Source organism: Amphiprion ocellaris, chromosome 8, assembly GCF_022539595.1.
Source record: "Amphiprion ocellaris isolate individual 3 ecotype Okinawa chromosome 8, ASM2253959v1, whole genome shotgun sequence".
NCBI classification, from domain to species: domain Eukaryota; kingdom Metazoa; phylum Chordata; class Actinopteri; family Pomacentridae; genus Amphiprion; species Amphiprion ocellaris.
This window is the reverse complement of record NC_072773.1, coordinates 555,015-574,890: the sequence shown is the minus strand read 5'-3', so window position 1 is coordinate 574,890 and position 19,876 is coordinate 555,015. Positions and strand designations below refer to the sequence as shown.

The 19,876-nt window shown below is 44.6% G+C and overlaps 1 protein-coding gene across 5 annotated transcripts; it reads right to left on the bottom strand.

Moving 5' to 3' along the window:
* Window positions 1-17: 17 nt before the first annotated feature.
* Window positions 18-19,538, bottom strand: hm13 (histocompatibility (minor) 13). 5 transcript variants are annotated; one of them, XR_004846762.2, is made up of 13 exons: window positions 19,186-19,538; window positions 14,963-14,998; window positions 14,089-14,187; window positions 13,912-13,994; window positions 13,052-13,140; window positions 12,888-12,973; window positions 12,683-12,808; window positions 12,422-12,479; window positions 10,643-10,763; window positions 10,326-10,428; window positions 6,371-6,456; window positions 3,277-3,488; window positions 18-2,109 (listed from the first exon to the last, which is right to left on the bottom strand). XR_004846762.2 is itself a non-coding variant. In XM_055012690.1 (13 exons), the coding sequence occupies exons 1-13, from the start codon at window positions 19,402-19,404 to the stop codon at window positions 2,089-2,091; spliced, it is 1,266 nt and encodes a 421-aa protein (XP_054868665.1). In that variant the 5' UTR covers window positions 19,405-19,538; the 3' UTR covers window positions 18-2,088. The 5 variants fall into 5 exon arrangements, 3 of the variants coding, with proteins under 3 accessions (XP_054868665.1, XP_023118848.1, XP_023118849.1); XM_055012690.1 differs by having other exon boundaries at window positions 3,350-3,488; XR_004846763.2 differs by lacking the exon at window positions 14,963-14,998.
* Window positions 19,539-19,876: the final 338 nt, after the last annotated feature.

Here is a 19,876-nt window from a genome sequence, read left to right as displayed (position 1 = left end):
AATCAGACAACTCAGAGTTTTGCTTCTCTATACGGTGATCAAAACACCAAAAAGTTTATTGCAAATAAAATAAGATACAGTCAGAGCCGTGAAACGACGTCCTGCACAAATACAACCAGAGAAGAAGAGAAACAGAAAAATGTTTCAGATACATCAAATTTGAAATGAGGAGGAGCTGCTGAACTTCACCGAGCTGAACAAGATCATGAACTGTTTTATTTTACATCAAAATACAAAACTGTGCGTCTCTTAATAAAGCATCCACATCAACAACAGAGAATAGTAACGAGGCTGGAGGTTCCTCTGGCGTCCTCAAACCTGAAACATCTCAGCTGAGATGGTTCCACTTCAGGAGAAACATCGCAAACATCTTCTGGTGAAATCAGGACTTCTCTGCAAACTAAATTCTCATAATCAGTGAAATAAGGCGACTGTAAAAGGCAGAAGCTGTCGGTTTTATTAACAGTATGGATCAGTTTACTTAAGGAGGCTGTAATAACTCACGCTGCATCATGGGAAATGTAGTCTCCAGCAGCAGCTCTTGGTTTCTCTAGTTTAGTCTGTAGATGCTGAACCAACTTTAACACCAAAATTCTGACTTTTAGCGGGAAGCCTGGCCACTTTTCAGATTTGTTGTCTGATCTGATGACCGGATCCGTCATCGATTTAAAGCTTTATCAATGAAAAGACGTGAAAACAGAGTTTACTGATCAGGGAATGTTAAAAAAAAATCCTCCTTAATTCGTCCTAAATGGACCAAAGCTGCTCAGATGTTCGGTCAGCAGAGAGATTAAAGTTACTGATATGAACAGAGTTCAGGTCTGAGGACGTTTCTGTGAAAACCCTCAAATGTTCCGCCTCCTGGGCTCATTTTTGCAGCTGATTGGATGAGGAAGCTGTGGGGCTCCACCCCTCGCAGCCCATCGACCAATCAGGTGTGAGAATGAGAGGACTTAAGTGAAGCGTTCAGTCGCCTCCCTTCGGCCACAACTTCAAGATTGGAACCTGTTTTAGATCCATGAAATGAATCGAAGCGCCTCCAGAGGATCTATGATTTAATTTTCAGACAAACGAGGCTTCATGAGAAGAAGAAGATAAAAGATAAAAAAGATAAAACTCTGAGCAGCGGATCAGAAACAGGAGGATCAGCTTCAGGCTCCTTTAAAGGATCAAACTGGATGAAATCTGGTTTTATTCTCAATGCTGACGATCAGTTTTAGGATCAACGCCTGGAATATTCAGATTTTTAACTGATTCTTGATAAAGTAGTTTTTACTTTTTCACCATGAATCAAACTTTTGACCTTTTTCTGTCAGTTTCACAAACTTTGACTTTAATTTGTGAGCTTCCTAGAATGATTTTAAACTGAAGAAACGTTTTATTTTCATCTTTGGCTTTAAAGATGATTTGTTTTGAAGGTTTTTATTTTTACTGAACCTCTGAGACTCGCTACGGCTCTGAATGTGGATTCATCCGCCGCTGGAAATAGTCCTCCTGTTAGTGAGCAGCTGTTCAGTAAAAACGTGTTTTCAGAGGTTTACATTCAGGAGGAACCAAGTTTCTGGGGTCTGTTGTTTCTCTGGGGCAGCTTTAGATGTGAAGACTTCCGTGTTGACGTTGTGGCCGCTGGCAGGAAGGACGTAGACGTGAAGCAGCAGAAGCAGAGAAGAAGAACTTCGGGTTCTTCTGAAGACGAAGCAGGAAATCAAACGTGAGCGGCACCGCTTCACCGACGCTCCTGCAGACAGTTGCTGGCCAATCAGAGGCGGCGAGCTGCAAACACGTGATGCAATGGCAATGATGCGAGCGGACGCCCAACCTCCGGACGCCACCGCCGACAGGCAGCAGCCGTTGCCGTGGACACCAGCAGCCGTTCCCCGGCGATCAGACACAAACGCGTTGGCAACACGAGCCCCGGGGCCCCGAACAGGAAGCTGGACAGGCGGAGGGGGCGGGGCTTCAGTGAAATATGGCGGCAGCTGGTTGGATGAAAGTGATGGAGGATGGAGGGGGGCAGAGGGGGGCAGCGATGGATCCTATTGGTCCTTTTTCTCTGATTCTGATGACTCATCTTTAGATCCCGCCTCCTCAGGTGAAGCCTCCTCGTACCTGCAGGAAGAGGAAGTCAGGTCAGATCGTCTCCTTCACAATAAAACCAGAGAGAAAATAAGGTTTATGATTCCAGAAGCAGAAATCTGTGGAATGATTAAAAACATGAAACCAGATTTAGTTTGTGAAACTTGTAGAGATCTGATATTTATTTGGATTTAGCAGCAGCTGAACATCTGAACTCATCCAGACTTTAGTTAATCTGCAGCTTCAACACGTTCATCAACATTTGGATAATGTTCATTTTGTCGTTAACTATCATAGGATAATGTTATTTCTTTTACACCGACAAATCAAAAATAAGATGGTTTCACCTTAGCTGACATGTTTCAACAGGAACTGCAGTCTTCTTCAGAGCGTCATCTGACGTGTCCTTTTTTATCATGTGACCGGTCTGTCAGATCTGTCAGATAGGCCACGCCCCCCCACCGTCCGGTGGTCTCTGGAGGATGGAATCCCAGGTATTAGAGGGTGTAGTCCCCCTCGTCCCGGTTCATGGAGCAGCTCGCCTGCTTCCTGATCTCCATGGCCTCCTTGATCCATCGTTTGTTTGTTGGTCTCCGAAGAGACGGAGAGCCGGAGACCAACAAACATAAACGATGGATCAAGGAGGCCATGGAGATCAGGAAGCAGGCGAGCTGCTCCATGAACCGGGACGAGGGGGACTACACCCTCTAATACCTGGGATTCCATCCTCCAGAGACCACCGGACGGTGGGGGGGCGTGGCCTATCTGACAGATCTGTCAGACCGGTCACATGATTAAAAGGACACGTCAGCACACGTCAAATGACGCTCTGAAGAAGACTGCAGTTGCAGTTGAAACATGTCAGCTAAGGTAAAACCATCTTATCTTTGATTTGTCGGTGTAAAAGAAATAACATTATCCTACGTTCATCAACAGTCGCTGTTAAACTGAACTAAGTTAAACACGGACAGTTTATTTACTAGTCCTTTAAATACTGAGGATTAAAACCATTAAAACAGAAAATATGTTTACCAACTAGAGTAAATATTAAGGATCAAATCCTCTCAGAAAACATTAAAACACCTGAAACTATTCAGACCCGATAGTTATGAATGAAAAACCTGATGAACTGAGCTATAAATATTCAGCAGCTGGTTTTATTGGTTTGAAATCTTACAGACTGACATTCTGGGCGTTTACCTGCCCAGGTGAGATAGGAAGGGGGCAGTAAAGACAGAAGGGGGCGGGGCTTCTACATAGAGGTGGGCTGTACCCGACGACGGCGAGGGGAGGAGCCTGTCGCCATGGAGATGGCATCCATAGAGCTCGCCAGGCTGGCAGGAGAACCGCTGATGGTGGGAAAGGAAGTGAGTCTGGGAGAACCAGGAAGGAGTTCATCTGAAGATTCATAACTGATGGACAGATGGATGGATGGATGGATGGATGGATGATGGATGGAAGACAGAGGAGAGATGGAGGAAGGATGGAGATGAACAGGAAGAAAACAGAAAGAAAGAAGTAAGTTTTTTTCTTAAACTCTAAAGTTCAGTTTGTACAGAATCTAAAGCTGTGATGGAGTAGAGATGGTCTGAAGGTGGAGGAGAAGTGGTTTGAAGATGGAGGAGAGATGGTCTGAAGGTGGAGGAGTGATGGACTGAAGGTGGAGAAGAGATGGACTGAAGGTGGAGGAGAGATGGAGGCGAGATGGACTGAAGGTGGAGGTGGGATGGACTGAAGGTGTAGGTGAGATGGACTGAAGGTGGAGAAGAGATGGACTGAAGGTGGAAGAGAGATGGACTGAAGGTGGAGAAGAGATGGACTGAAGGTGGAGGTGAGATGGTCTGAAGGTGGAGGAGAGTTGGAGGAGAGATGATCTGAAGATGGAGGAGAGATGGAGGAGACATGGTCTGAAGATGGAGGTGAGATGGTTTAAAGATGGAGGTGAGATGGTCTGAAGGTGGAGGAGTGATGGACTGAAGGTGGAGAAGAGATGGACTGAAGGTGGAGGAGAGATGGAGGTGAGATGTACTGAAGGTGGAGGAGAGATGGAGGAGAGATGGTCTGAAGATGGAGGAGAGATGGTTTAAAGATGGAGGTGAGATGGTCTGAAGGTGGAGGTGAGATGGACTGAAGGTGGAGGTGAGATGGAGGAGAGATGGTCTGAAGATGGAGGAGAGATGGACTGAAGGTGGAGGTGAGATTGAGGAGAGATGGTCTGAAGATGGAGGAGAGATGGTCTGAAGGTGGAGGTGAGATGGACTGAAGGTGGAGGAGAGATGGAGGTGAGATGGACTGAAGGTGGAGGTGGGATGGACTGAAGGTGGAGGTGAGATGGACTGAAAGTGGAGAAGAGATGGACTGAAGGTGGAGGTGAGATGGACTGAAGGTGGAGGAGAGATGGACTGAAGGTGGAGAGATGGTCTGAAAGTGGAGGTGAGATGGTCTGAAGGTGGAGGAGAGTTGGAGGAGAGATGGTTTAAAGATGGAGGAGAGATGGTCTGAAGGTGGAGAAGAGATGAAGGAGAGATGGAGGAGAGATGGTCTGAAGATGGAGGAGAGATGGACTGAAGGTGGAGGTGAGATGGACTGAAGGTGGAGGTGAGATGGAGGAGAGATGGTCTGAAGATGGAGGAGAGATGGACTGAAGGTGGAGGTGAGATGGAGGAGAGATGGTCTGAAGATGGAGGAGAGATGGACTGAAGGTGGAGGTGAGATGGAGGAGAGATGGTCTGAAGATGGAGGAGAGATGGTCTGAAGGTGGAGGTGAGATGGACTGAAGGTGGAGGTGAGATGGAGGAGAGATGGTCTGAAGATGGAGGAGAGATGGACTGAAGGTGGAGGTGAGATGGAGGAGAGATGGTCTGAAGATGGAGGAGAGATGGACTGAAGGTGGAGGTGAGATGGAGGAGAGATGGTCTGAAGATGGAGGAGAGATGGACTGAAGGTGGAGGTGAGATGGAGGAGAGATGGTCTGAAGATGGAGGAGAGATGGACTGAAGGTGGAGGTGAGATGGAGGAGAGATGGTCTGAAGATGGAGGAGAGATGGACTGAAGGTGGAGGAGAGATGGACTGAAGGTGGAGGTGAGATGGTCTGAAGGTGGAGGAGAGATGAAGGGGAGATGGAGTGAAGGTGGAGGTGAGATGTCTGAAGGTGGAGGAGAGATGGAGGAGAGATGGTCTGAAGATGGAGGAGAGATGGTTTAAAGATGGAGGAGAGATGGACTGAAGGTGGAGGTGAGATGGAGGTGGGATGGACTGAAGGTGGAGGTGAGATGGAGGTGGGATGGACTGAAGGTGGAGGTGAGATGGAGGGGAGCCAGAGGGAAGATGGAGGGTTGAGGTGACAGAAGAGGGGAAGGTAATAAAGGAGGTTCAGAAGGAGAACAGGTGGAACAAAGAGGTTCTTTGATCCACAGAACAGATGAAGTTTTGATCTCAGTAAACATTCAGATTTTGATCCATCAGACATCTGAGTAGAACCAGCAGTCCAAACATTCAGAGTCTGAAAGAACAAAGACTGAACCCTGATCAGAACCAGATGGAATCCTGATCAGAACATCACAGTCAGTCTGGATCACATGAAGAAACATTGAGATAGACTGAATCCACAGAACTGAGGCTCCAAGATGCTACACAACCAGTCTGGAACCGATCTGGAACCAGTTAAAAATGTCTTGAAACTGTCAGGAGGTGAACTCAGGTCTGCACCAACATTTCCTGGGTTCCACCAGGTTTCTCACCCAGTAGGTTCTGTTCAATCAGAAACCCAAACCAGTCAGTCACATCCCATTCAGAACCACAGCAAAACTGAGGCCTGTTCTCCAGAGAACCTGAGGAACAGTGTGGAGAACCAGATCTGTTAGAATCCTCCTGGTTGCTTCTGGTGTCTAAAGCCTGCAGCTGCTCATTAGTTGGTTCTTTGTTCTGAGAACTACTAGATATTCCTCCTTTGTCCACGTGAACCACAGAGAACATCAAAGTTCTGGTGCTTCATCCCTGCTCAGAACCTTTCAGTTCTTTATTATTTTATTAGATCAGAAGACGTTCCAGTTTGGTTCTGAACTAAGACATTTTTCCGGATGAAGCTGCAGATGGAAGTTTCTGGTTCTTTATTCTGTTAAAACGGAGTCACAAATAAACTTTAATATAAAACGGGTTCTTTATTCTGGTGCTGAAGCAGTAAATGTTCTAGTTCTAGGTGAGAACGGATTTATTTGTATTTATTGCTACAACTCCTCCAGGCTCCGCCCACATCATGTGACCAGCAGGTGTGTGGTTGCCGTGGTGACTCACCTGAACATCTCTGTGAGTTCTCCTTTGAACAGAGCTACGATGACGGGGAACCCAACGCAGGCCGGAACCAGGTAGAGCAGAGCCGGCTGCAGACACACGGACAGAACCCATCAACGCATTGAACATCAATGTTTCACTGACTTCAGTCATCCAGATAACAACAAACAGCAAGAGAACCAACATTCAGATGGTAAGGTTCCAGTTCTGCAGTAAGAACTGACACAAAACTGATTGATTTTATAAACATAGAAATTATTTTAAGATTATCTATATGTAACTATAGGGTTATCTGTAGGTGACTATAGGATTATCTGTGGGTGACTATAGGGTTATCTGTGGGTGACTATAGGGTTATCTGTGGGTGACTATAGGGTTATCTGTGGGTGACTATAGGGTTATCTGTAGGTGACTATAGGGTTATCTCTGGGTGACTATAGGGTTATCTGTGGGTGACTATAGGGTTATCTGTAAGTGGCTACAGGGTTATCTGTAGGTGACTACAGGGCTATCTGTAGGTGACTATATGGTTATCTGTAGGTGACTATAGGATTATCTGTAGGTGACTACAGGGTTATCTAAGTGGCTACAGGGTTATCTGTAGGTGATTACAGGGTTATCTGTAGGTAACTATAGGGTTATCTGTAGGTAACTAGGGCTATCTGTAGGTGACAATAGGGTTATCTGTAGGTGACTATAGGATTATCTGTAGGCCACTATAGGGTTATCTGTAGGTGACTATAGGGTAATCTGTAGGTGACTATAGGGTTATCTGTAGGTAATTATAGGGCTATCTGTAGGTAATTACAGGGTTATCTATAGGTAACTATAGGATTATCTGTAGGTGACTATAGGATTATCTGTAGGTGACTACAGGGTTATCTGTAGGTAACTACAGGGGTATCTGTAGGTAACTATAAGGTTATCTGTAGGTAACTATAGGGTTATCTGTAGGTGATTATAGGGTTATCTGTAGGTGACTACAGGGTTATCTGTAGGTAACTATAAGGTTATCTGTAGGTAACTATAGGGTTATCTGTAGGTGATTATAGGGTTATCTGTAGGTGACTATAGGGTTATCTGTAGGTAACTGGAGAGTTATCTGTAGGTAACTAGAGGGTTATCTGTAGGTGACTACAGGGTTATCTGTAGGTGATTATAGGGTAATCTGTAGGTGACTACAGGGTTATCTGTAGGTGATTATAGGGTAATCTGTAGGTGACTACAGGGTTATCTGTAGGTGATTATAGGGTAATCTGTAGGTGACTACAGGGTTATCTGTAAGTGATTATAGGGTAATCTGTAGGTGACTATAGGGTTATCTGTAGGTAATTATAGGGCTATCTGTAGATAATTACAGGGTTATCTGTAGGTAACTATAGGATTATCTGTAGGTGACTACAGGGTTATCTGTAGGTGACTACAGGGTTATCTGTAGGTAACTATAAGGTTATCTGTAGGTAACTATAGGGTTATCTGTAGGTGACTACAGGGTTATCTGTAGGTAACTACAGGGCTACCTGTGACTATAGGGTTATCTGTAGGTGACTACAGGGTTATCTGTAGGTGACTACAGGGTTATCTGTAGGTAACTACAGGGTTATCTGTAGGCCACTATAGGGTTATCTGTAGGGGACTATAGGGTTATCTGTAGGGGACTATAGGGCTGCCACAAACGACGCGTCGACGAATCGCCTGAGCACGATACGTCATCAGAAGCGGAAGCGAGCGCACAATGCAACAGAAATCACCGTCCGAGTGGAGCGCGGAACACGCATGGACATCCGCGCTGTATCGTGCATATATAGTATATGCACGATGCGGCGCGGATGTCCGCGCCGTATCGTAAACGCGGATGTCCATGCTGTATTGTGCATATATAATATATGCATATACTATATATGCACGATACAGCGCGGATGTCCATGCGTGTTCCGCGCTCCACTCGGACGGTGATTTCTGTTGCATTGCGCGCTCACTTCCGCTATTGATGACGTATCGTGCTCAGGTGATTAGTCAACGCGTCGTTTGTGGCAGCCCTAGGGGACTACAGGGTTATCTGTAGGGGACTACAGGGTTATCTGTAGGTGACTACAGGGTTATCTGTAGGTAACTAGAGGGTTGTCTGTAGGTAATTATAGGATTATCTGTAGGTGACTATAGGGTTATCTGTAGGTAATTACAGGGTTATCTGTAGGTAACTAGAGGGTTATCTGTAGGGGACTACAGGGTTATCTGTAGGTGACTACAGGGTTATCTGTAGGTAACTAGAGGGTTATCTGTAGGTAATTATAGGGTTATCTGTAGGTGACTATAGGGTTATCTGTAGGTAATTACAGGGTTATCTGTAGGTAACTATAGGGCTATCTGTAGGTAATTACAGGGTTATCTGTGGGTGACTACAGGGTTATCTGTAGGTAACTATAAGGCTATCTGTAGGTGACTATAGGGTTATCTGTAGGTGACTATAGGGTTATCTGTAGGTCACTATATGGTTATCCGTAGGTAACTAGAGGGCTATCTGTAAGTAATTACAGGGTTATCTGTAGGTGACTACAGGATTATCTGTAGGTGACTATAGGGTTATCTGTAGGTGACTACGGGGTTATCTGTAGGTAACTAGAGGGCTATCTGTAGGTAATTATAGGGTTATCTGTAGGTGACTATAGGGTTATCTGTAGGTAATTACAGGGTTATCTGTAGGTAACTATAGGGCTATCTGTAGGTAATTACAGGGTTATCTGTGGGTGACTACAGGGTTATCTGTAGGTAACTATAAGGCTATCTGTAGGTGATTACAGGGTTATCTGTAGGTGACTATAGGGTTATCCGTAGGTAACTAGAGGGCTATCTGTAAGTAATTACAGGGTTATCTGTAGGTGACTCCAGGGTTATCTGTAGGTGACTATAGGGTTATCTGTAGGTGACTACGGGGTTATCTGTAGGTAACTAGAGGGCTATCTGTAAGTAATTACAGGGTTATCTGTAGGTAACTATAGGGCTATCTGTAGGTGACTATAGGGTTATCTGTAGGTGACTATAAGGTTATCTGTAGGTGACTATAGGGTTATCTGTAGGTCACTATAGGGTTATCTGTAGGTAACTAAAGGGCTATCTGTAGGTAATTACAAGGTTATCTGTAGGTGACTATAGGGTTATCTGTCGGTAACTAGAGGGCTATCTGTAAGTAATTACAGGGTTATCTGTAGGTGACTACAGGGTTATCTGTAGGTGACTATAGGGTTATCTGTAGGTAACTAGAGGGCTATCTGTAAGTAATTACAGGGTTATCTGTAGGTGACTATAGGGTTATCTGTAGGTAATTAGAGGGCTATCTGTAAGTAATTACAGGGTTATCTGTAGGTGACTATAGGGTTATCTGTAGGTACCTAGAGGGCTATCTGTAAGTAATTACAGGGTTATCTGTAGGTGACTATCGGGTTATCTGTAGGTGACTACAGGGTTATCTGTAGGTAACTACAGGGCTACCTGTGACTATAAGGTTATCTGTAGGTGATTATAGGGTTATCTGTAGGTGACTAGAGGGCTATCTGTAAGTAATTACAGGGTTATCTGTAGGTGACTATAGGGTTATCTGTAGGTAACTAGAGGGCTATCTGTAAGTAATTACAGGGTTATCTGTAGGTGACTATCGGGTTATCTGTAGGTGACTACAGGGTTATCTGTAGGTGACTATAGGGTTATCTGTAGGGCTAACCCTGTAAGTCAATCAGCTTCAGAGACACAAACATCCAAAATGGCCTCCAAGATGGTGGACATTTTAGTTCCTTCAGGTTGATCCTGGAACATAAAACATCTGAGAACCTCCTAACTACATTAGAACCTCGTTATTTTAAAGTTTTGGTTTGATTAGCAGGACTTATTTAAGCTGACGGTGGACATGTTTATGAACCAGGTTCTGTCTCAGAGTTCCACCAGAACAGGTGAGTCCTGTTACCTGTGCATGTTTGAAGGTGTGCATGACGAAGATGGTGAGGCCCAGGCCGAAGATGTAGGCCAGAAAACTGGAGTAGAAGTACGTCCTGCTGTTCTTCTTTAGGCTGCACAAGAACCAGAGATAGAACAACAAAATACACCTGAGAGGAGGAAGATGGGTCAGAAGGAGGAGGAGGAAGAGGAGGACGAGGAAGGAAGAAGGAGGAAGAAGAGGAGGAGGAGAGGAAGAAGGAGGAGGAAGAGGAGGAGGAGGAGAGGAAGAAGAAGGAGGAAGAGGAGGAGGAGAGGAAGAAGAAGGAGGAAGAGGAGGAGAATCACCTGACGTCAAAGCGCAGCAGCAGAGCGATGAAGATTCCTGGAATAACGATGTCTCCGAGTCCCAACATGGCGAAGTTACTGGCTTCAAGCCCTTTCTCCAACAAGTCCTGAGGAAACACCACTGAGGACACAAAGATACACAACATGACTACAAAGATACACAACTACAAAAATACACAACACGACCACAAAGATACAAAACACAACTACAAAGATACACAAACCTACCACAAAGACACACAACATGACTACAAAGACACACAACATAACTACAAAGATACACAGCTTCTCCAAACATCCTAGTTTTATTGTGGATGCTTACATTATTTTATTTTACACACAGAAACTAAATTCTTTAACAAAAACCAAAAACTACCAGGGTCAACACTATTAGACCCCTTGATGCTAACAGTCAGTTGTGTTTCTTTTTTGCTGGATAACAGCTGGCAGTCGTTTGTTGTAGTTTGTAACAAGTCTCTGACATCTCCTGAGGAACCCCACCCCATTCTTCTTTAGTAAATCTCTCAGCTCCTCCAGATCTGATGGTCTTCTAGCATGGACCCTGGTCTTCATTTGGCCCCACAGATTTTAATGGGATTCCGGTCAGGGCTTTGTGCAGGCCAGTCAGGAACGTTGATTTTGGTCTTCTGGAGGTAGATCTTCACCAGGAGCGGAGGATGTTTCGAGTCGTCATGTTGAAGACAAAGCGACGACCCAGACCCAGTTTAGCAGCTGACTGCTGGAGGCTTTCTTTCTAAATCTTCATATATCCTTCTTTCTTCATGATTCCTTCAACCTTGACCAGATTCTCAGTTCCAGAAGCACTGAAGCATCCAACAGCATGATACTGCCACCACCGTGTTTAACTGTGGGGACGGAGTTCTTCCCTTGTTTCTTCAAACATAAACAACGTCTCTAGTTTGCTCTCATCTGACCAAAGGCCTTCCAGTCTTCATAATCTTTCTCCAGGTTGTCCTCAGCAGACTTCAGTCTGGCCTGAAGGTGTCTCTTCTGTAGAAGTTAAGGTTTGGGTTCAGTCCATTTCTGTGTCTTCTTTGACGCTACAACTCCTGACTTCTCTAACTCACTAACTAGTGTTTTGGTTGTTCTAGTGTCTTTGGACACATCTCTCATAGGTATTCTCTCCAGAACATTTGAGATCTTTGGCTTCCTCCCTCTGCCAGACTTGTTCTGTACTGTGTGGTTCTCTTTGAATCTCTTGATGAGACTTTTCACTCCACTTCTGGACACCTGGAAACGCTGTGAGAACTTTGTAGATCTTCTCCTGCTTTGATTCTTTCTCCACTGACAGCTCAAATCCTGAATGAAGTGTTTATATTGTGTGTAAAGTGGAGGACAACCCTTGATTGATTGATTGATTGATTGATTGATTGATTGATTGATTGTAATGCTCACAGCTTGTAATCAAAGTTAAAGCACATGATTACACACCAGTGGTTTGTGGTTTGGCTCAATAAAAGGTCGGTTCTTAAGGGAGATAATACTGAACCTGGCAGTTTTTGGTTTTTGTTAAATAATTTGGTCTTCAACTGTAGATATACAACACGACTATAAAGATACACAACACGAATACAAAGATACAAAGATACACAACATGATTAAAGACAAAACATCCAGAATAAAGTTCCTGCTGCTGTGTACTAATGTGTAGCTGCTCTCTGATTGGTTCCTGCTGCTGTGTATTAATGTGTAGCTGCTCTCTGATTGGTTCCTGCTGCTCTACAGATGGAGGCAGCAGAGCAGCTGGATCATACTCACATTTGATTGGTGCTTCGAATGATTTGGCAACCGTTACCATGACGTTGGTCCCAAACACCTGGAGAGACAGAAGCAAGTAAACATTCATGGAACCAGCTGTGAGGTCAACATGTTTACCTCACCTTGTAAACATCTAAACATCTCCAGGACCTGGGTGAGTTTAGCAGCAACGGGCACCATGACAAAGACTTGAGGAGGTTCATGACCTCCAACAAACAACATGATCCACAGCGGGTGAAATGACGTCAGCGTTAAACTTACCCAGAAGACGTCGTAGACAAACAGCCCCCCCAGCAGGATGCAGCCGGTACTGACGTTGTTGAGGTGCAGCAGCTCCACTCCGTTCAGGGCAAAGGCCAGACCGAACAGGTTGTTGGCGATCCAGTGCTGAAGCCACAGAGATGGGTTAGTTAGTGAGCTAGTCTGGTTAGCTGGGCTAACATTACCTCAGTGGACGTTAACAGACCTTCTTCAGCAGGTACCAGACCCCGACCACGCTGCTGATCACCAGACACACCAGGTTCTTGGTGTCAAACTCATAGTTGACGATTTCTGCAGAGACCAGAAGTTTGATGTTAAAATCCAGATACTGACTCAGAAACTGTTTTATTCTGTTTTCTCAGGACGCACCTTCTTTGGACTCTCCAGAGCCCTGAGTGAACAGCAGCTGGTACTGTTTGTTGGGACAAGAAGCTGGAAAGATTCTGGACATCAGAGGACTGAAACACACAAAGCAGACAGTCTCAGTACCCTGTACTACAGTAATACGCAGCATATAGAGTATAGTATACACTACAGTACTACGCAGCATATACAGTATAGTATACACTACAGTACTACGCAGCATATACAGTATAGTATACACTACAGTACTACGCAGCATATATAGTATACACTACAGTACTACGCAGCATATACAGTATATTATACACTACAGTACTACGCAGCATATATAGTATACACTACAATACTACGCGGTATATACAGTATAGTATACACTACAGTACTAAGCAGCATATAGAGTATAGTATACACTACCATTCAAATGCTTGGGATCACTTAGAAATGTCCTTATTTTTGAAAGAACAGCATTTTTTAGCAATTTAGGTAATATTAAATGAATGATAAATCCCATGTAGACATTGTTCATGTGGTAAATGACTATTGTAGCTGGAAAAGGCTGATTTTTAATGGAATATCTCCATAGGGGTACAGAGGAACATTTCCAGCAACCATCACTCCTGTGTTCTAATGCTACATTGTGTTAGCTAATGGTGTTGAAAGGTTCATTGATTAGAAAACCCTTGTGCAGTTATGGTAGCACATGGAGAAAAGTGGGAGTTTTCATGGAGAACATTGAATTGTCTGGATGATCCCAAACTTTAGAACGGTAGCTCAAGTATAATTACAGAGTATATATAGTATACATAGTACTACAATATATATAGTAGATAGCACTACAGCATATGTAGTAGATAGAGTACAGGTACCTCATAGTGTGAGACAGAGCCAGAACTCCCAGAACAAAGAAGTAGACGGACAGCAGCAGGTTGATGTACTCCTGAGAAAACACCTGAAGAACAACAAACACATGAGGTTCTCCTGATGAAACCAGCACAGATTATCACAGAACCTTCCAGAACCTTAGAGAACATAAGCAGCCTGACCTTGAAGAACAGGTAGAGTCCAAACAGAGTACAGCTGGCGATGATGGGGAACCGGGCTGCATCCCGACTGGTGATGGTTTCTGGCATATCAGCTGCATTCTGGAGGAACCAGAACAGAGAACATCATTCTAGATGTTTAATGGACCTTTTCCAGAACTTCATCAGTCCAGCAGATAGAATCATGACATTTAGGAGGAACAACACATCTGGTAAAAAATGACAACAGATCAGTTTAAATCCATCCAGGTGTCTACAGGAGATGGTAGGAGCTTCAGGAGAAACCAACTGGGGGTTCTGGAAGACACTCAAAAAACTTTCAAGAAACATCTTCAAGAACCTACAGTTGGTTTCTCCTGAAGCTCCTACCATTACCAGGAAGGACTATCTCCTACGACATTAATGGTAGGAGCTTCAGGAGTAATCAACTGGAGGTTCTGCAAGACGATTCTAGAAATATCTTCCAGAGCCTCCAGTTGATTTCTCCTGAAGCTCCTACCATCTCCTCATCCTGCAGATGTTCTTCGATCTCCATGTTTCCTCTCCAGACTGTAGGGTTAGAGTTAGAACCAGGGGGAAGGTTCTGGTTTTCCTGGATTTCATGAATATCAGGATGTTGGACTTGTTCTTTGGAGGCTACAGATGACAGTTCCAAACATCCGCCTGCTGGTGTTTATTGTCGGGTTCTTGCTGGTGAGTTGTCAGTTTGAGGTTCTGGCTCCAGTTCTTTAAAACCAGAACCAGGTCTAGAGGAAACATCTGGGAGGAGCTTCCACAGATGTTCCTGAAGCTGCACACACACTGGGACATGGATATATGGTAGATATGATCCAGAACAGGGCAGGTTATTGATCGGGGATTGATCGGTGATACTCACTCTGAACCCAGAATCGGAACCATTTTCTCCGAGCTCCTGCAGACAGACAGATGGGTGGACAGACAGATGTGCAGACAGACAGGGAGAGAGATGGGTCAGATAAAGACTGGAAGCAAAGCAGGACCCAAAACCACCAAGACCAGAACCAGGAGATAAACCCACAGAGACCCGAAAGGAACCAGGAGATAAACCCATAGAGACCAGGAAATAAATGGATAGAGGCCCAACAGAACCAGGAGATAAACCCACAGGAACCTGAAAAGAACCAGGTAATAAACCCACAGGAACCCAAACAGAACCAGGAGATAAAAGTAAAGGAACCCCACAGGAACTCGACCAACAAGATGGCCGACAGGAAGGAAGAGGAGGAGCTGGACCGTCAGAGATCAGAACCTCTGGACTGATCAGAACCTCTGATCCGTCCTGAGCGTCTCGTTTAAAGTCCATGACGTTTGAGAAGCTGTAGACTGAAACTGAAGTTTAAAGATGTCGACAGGAAACAGAACAAAACTTTTGGCGCTTTTCCACCAGCACCAATCGGCTTGACTCTACTGGGTTTGTGAGGTTTTCCATCAGGACGTGGTACCTGGTACCAGGTACCAGGTATTATTTTAGTGCCTCTGGGGCAGCATGGCTCAGTGGGTAGAGTGCTCGTCTTGTAACCGGAGGGTTGCTGGTTCAATCCTGGCCTGGAGAGTTCATGTCCAGGTTTCCCTGAGTGAGACACGGAACCCCTAACTGCTCCTGATGGGTCGTGGTTAGCGCCTAGTATGGCAGCTTCCGCCATCAGTAGGTGAATGTGATGTATAATACAAAGCGCTTTGGTTATCGTTTCAGGTATAGTAAAGCGCTATATAAATACAGACCATTTACCTACTGGGCCGAGGTTCCCAGCGAGCTGAGTGGAGCCGATAATGTGATGTCTACAGAGTGCAGGCCTCTGATTGGACAGGGAGTGACGACGCGCACCATGGGCGAATGGAGACTTTTTTGTCTTTGGTGACGGACCAAAGAACACAGAGGGAGCTGGACAGAGAAAGTTTACCAGGAGGTCTCTGAGTGGATGGCCGCCCACGGATACAGCAGGACAATGAAGCAGTGTCGGGAGAAGCTGAAGAAGCTCAACAGTGACTATCGGTCCATCAAGGACCCAACGGCTGGAGTGGGTCAAACCGGAGGTGTTGGAAGTGGTTTAGCCAAATGGACGCCATTTACGACACTGACTGGTGAGCAACGGGAGGAAGAGTGGCCTCGACTCCACCGCTGGATTACTGGAGACCATGTTGGAGGACGAGAGTGATTTATGACTCCACCCACGATGAGGCGGTGCTCAATGCAATGGAAAACCACCTAAACCGAGTCGAGGAGAGCCGAGTAGGTGCTGGTGGGAAAGCGCCTTAAATGTCTCCGGGTCAACGATGGTTCTACTCAGAACAAACCTAAATGTCTCCAGGTCAACGGTGGTTCTACTCAGAACAAAACTAAATGTCTCCATGGCAACAATGGTTCTACTCAGAACAAAACAAATCATCTGCAGGTGGAGGAGTTTTATTCTCAGGACCCGATGAACTCTGGAAGGAAACATCTGAAGTTTGGTTTCAGTTTCAGACTGAAAGACGTTCAGGTTCAGCAGGAAGCAGAAAACCTCCGGATGGATTATTTATTATTTCTTATTCAGTTTCCTGCAGTTTCAGCGGAACATTTCTAACTTTGTGTGTTTTGTTGCTTTTTGGAGGAAAACTCATGAATGTCTGGTAAAAGAACCAGCTTCAGAAATAAACCGATCAGTTACTGATAAACTACTGATCAATAAGCTGGTAGATATCCACCCTGTTGAACTTTATTACCAATGTTAATAATAATAACAATAATAATTCCTGGTTTCTGTGTTGAACTCCAGTTTATTAAATGAACACTCAGACTGATCTAAATACCTGATGAGTGATTCTTCATTAAAGGTTCTGTTGAGTAGAACCAGAACCGGGTCTGATCGGTTCCTTTCACAGTAAACATCGACTTTATTCTGATCATCTGCACATATTTATAGATTATTTATTGATCTTATAAAGTGCAGACAGACTAACTGAAGGAAACATGAACCAGTTTGATTTTTATCTGATCAGAAGTTTGTTCCTCGATCAGCTGCAGATAATCAATATTTATGTTTCTCCATTAATCCATCGGTTGTTTGGTTCAGAGATCTTCAGTTCACTGTCGGAAGAAATAAACCAGAAAATGTTCACTGAAGAAAATAACTGATTATTGATTGTCAGAATCATTGACGGCATCTCTTCTGGTTTCTACTAAACATGATTGTCACTTCCTGTTTATTTTGTATTTTTTTTACATCTACTTCCTGTAGTTCTGCATCACTCCTCTGGGTGTTTAACTGCTGAAAACTCAAATATGTAGAATATAAGTAAATCTAAATACAATAACTATCTAACAGATTAAATCAGCTGCACAGGAAGTTCTCCTGAACTCTGAGAGGTTAAATTAACTTTCAGCTGTGTGATATTATGAGGGTAGAATTAGAGGATTATCTTATTTACCGTCATTATCAGACGTGTTCTTCCTTTTCCACGGTGTTACCAGTCTGCTGGTTTAGTGCTGCTGTAATCTACAGTCGTCCCTCAGCACATCACCATTCACTGGGTCACACATTCTTAAATAATATATTTATAATGTGGTACCGTAGATTTTTAAATTCTATATTTATAATTTTGTATCGTGGATTTTCCGGTATAGTGTATTTTTATATAATTATTATTTTTGCAGTAAAACAAGCATTTTCTAGCCCAAAAAACTGAAAACAATACATATATATATATATATATATATATATATATATATATATATATATATATATATATATATATATATATATATATATATAAATATAAACAGTGCTGGGCTCTGATTGGGTCAGAGAGCAGCGCTGGGCTCTGATTGGCTCAGAGAGCATCATCTGGTCCGTTCCACGTCTGGTCTCTGCTCATCACGCTGCTCTCTGGGTTTTTGTGAAACTTTCGTAAAATATTGAATTTCGAACATTCTGCTGGTTCTGAGAGTTCTGGACGGAACCCAGAGGAAAATGTTTATATGGTGATAAAATGAGGAAGGTTTAGGAGAACAGGAGGTGTTTATTAGAGTGTGTTGAAGGTTAATAAAGCCTTAAAATAAATATAAATAATAACATAAATAATAACATAAATAAGGTCTCTACCTCATGGAGTTCTGGAACCTACACCTGACAGACGAGGAACCGCTGGTGCTTATTAAATGTTTTTATTTATTCTACTGCTGGGGTTCTATCTCTGGTCTCCTCCTCTGGTTCTCATCTGGTCTGAAGGTCTGGAGGAGAAGAACCTCACTGATGAAGATCTACGGTTCTGGTAGAACTCATTTAGACTGGTGGAACCACACAGAGATACACAACTACACACTAATAAACAACTACACACACACACACCTGGTTCTCTGTTCTCTCATTCTAACCCAGTAGAACTTCAGTAGAACCCAGTAGAACCTCAGTAGAACCTCAGACGAACCCCAGTAGGACCTCAGTAGACCCCAGTAGGACCTCAGTAGAAACCAGGAGAACCTCAGAAGAACCCCAGTAGACCCCAGTAGAACCTCAGTAGAAACCAGGAGAACCTCAGAAGAACCCCAGTAGGACCTCAGTAGACCCCAGTAGAAACCAGGAGAACCTCAGAAGAACCCCAGTAGGACCTCAGTAGACCCCAGTAGAACCTCAGTAGAAACCAGGAGAACCTCAAAAGAACCCCAGTAGGACCTCAGTAGACCCCAGTAGAAACCAGGAGAACCTCAGAAGAACCCCAGTAGGACCTCAGTAGACCCCAGTAGAACCTCAGTAGAAACCAGTAGAACCCCCTCCTCCCCGGTCTGGACTCTGGTCCAGGTGAGTTCCGGGTCTTTCAGGTGACTCTCCAGGTGAGCAATACGTCAACTTTAGCGGTTTAAATAACCGTTACTAGCCGTTAAACACCGTTAATAACCGGTTATCGCCGTGGTACTGGCCTCTACCGGCAGCTGTCTGAAGGATTTTTATTATTTTTAGATTATTTTAGAACCTTTTATCTGTTTACTGGTTCTGCTACCAGCTAGCTGCTAGCTAACCAAGCTAACCGGAGCGGACTAACCGGAACTGGTGCCACGCTAACCGGTACCGGAACCGGGCCGGTCTTCGGCCTGGAGCTCACCTTGGACTTTGAGCAGCTGACGGAGCGCAGAGCCCCGAAGAAGATGGGCAGCAGGGCCATGAGCACCAGGCTGCCGTACGCCAGCGCCGTGCCCTCCGGGGTCGCCACGAACTTAGCGGTGGCGTTCAGCGCCTCGGTGCCGTTAGAGTCGGTGCCGTTCAGGGCGTCCAGGACGGCGGCGTCCGGGGCCGAGGCCGGGACCTGCTCAGCCTCAGACATGTTGCTTCAGAGCGGCTTAGGGATGCAGACGGAACGGCGGGACGAGCAGCAGCAGCGGCGGCGGCGTCGGTCATTCATCCACCGCGGGGCTTAAGGCCACGTTAGCTAAAGCGCAGAGAGGGCCCCGGTGGGAGGACCACTCCGCCCCGGATCCACGGACCGAAGCACCGGGACATAAACCGACCAGAGAGCAAAATAAAACACATTGTAGGAGCTTTACTGAGTCTCTTTATGTCCTTTCAGTCCCTTTGTGTCTCCTTAAGATAAAATAAGATAATCCTTTATTACTCCACCAGCAAACATCTTTCAGAGCAGCACTAACCATGTGTACAGTAAAGATAATATTTATAATAACAATAATATATACAAGAATGAATAAATACCGTATTACTACACTATAAGTGACATCAGCATAAAGTGACTTGTGGAATAAAAGTAACTGTAAAAGTGCAGAAAATGCCAGCAGTGCAGA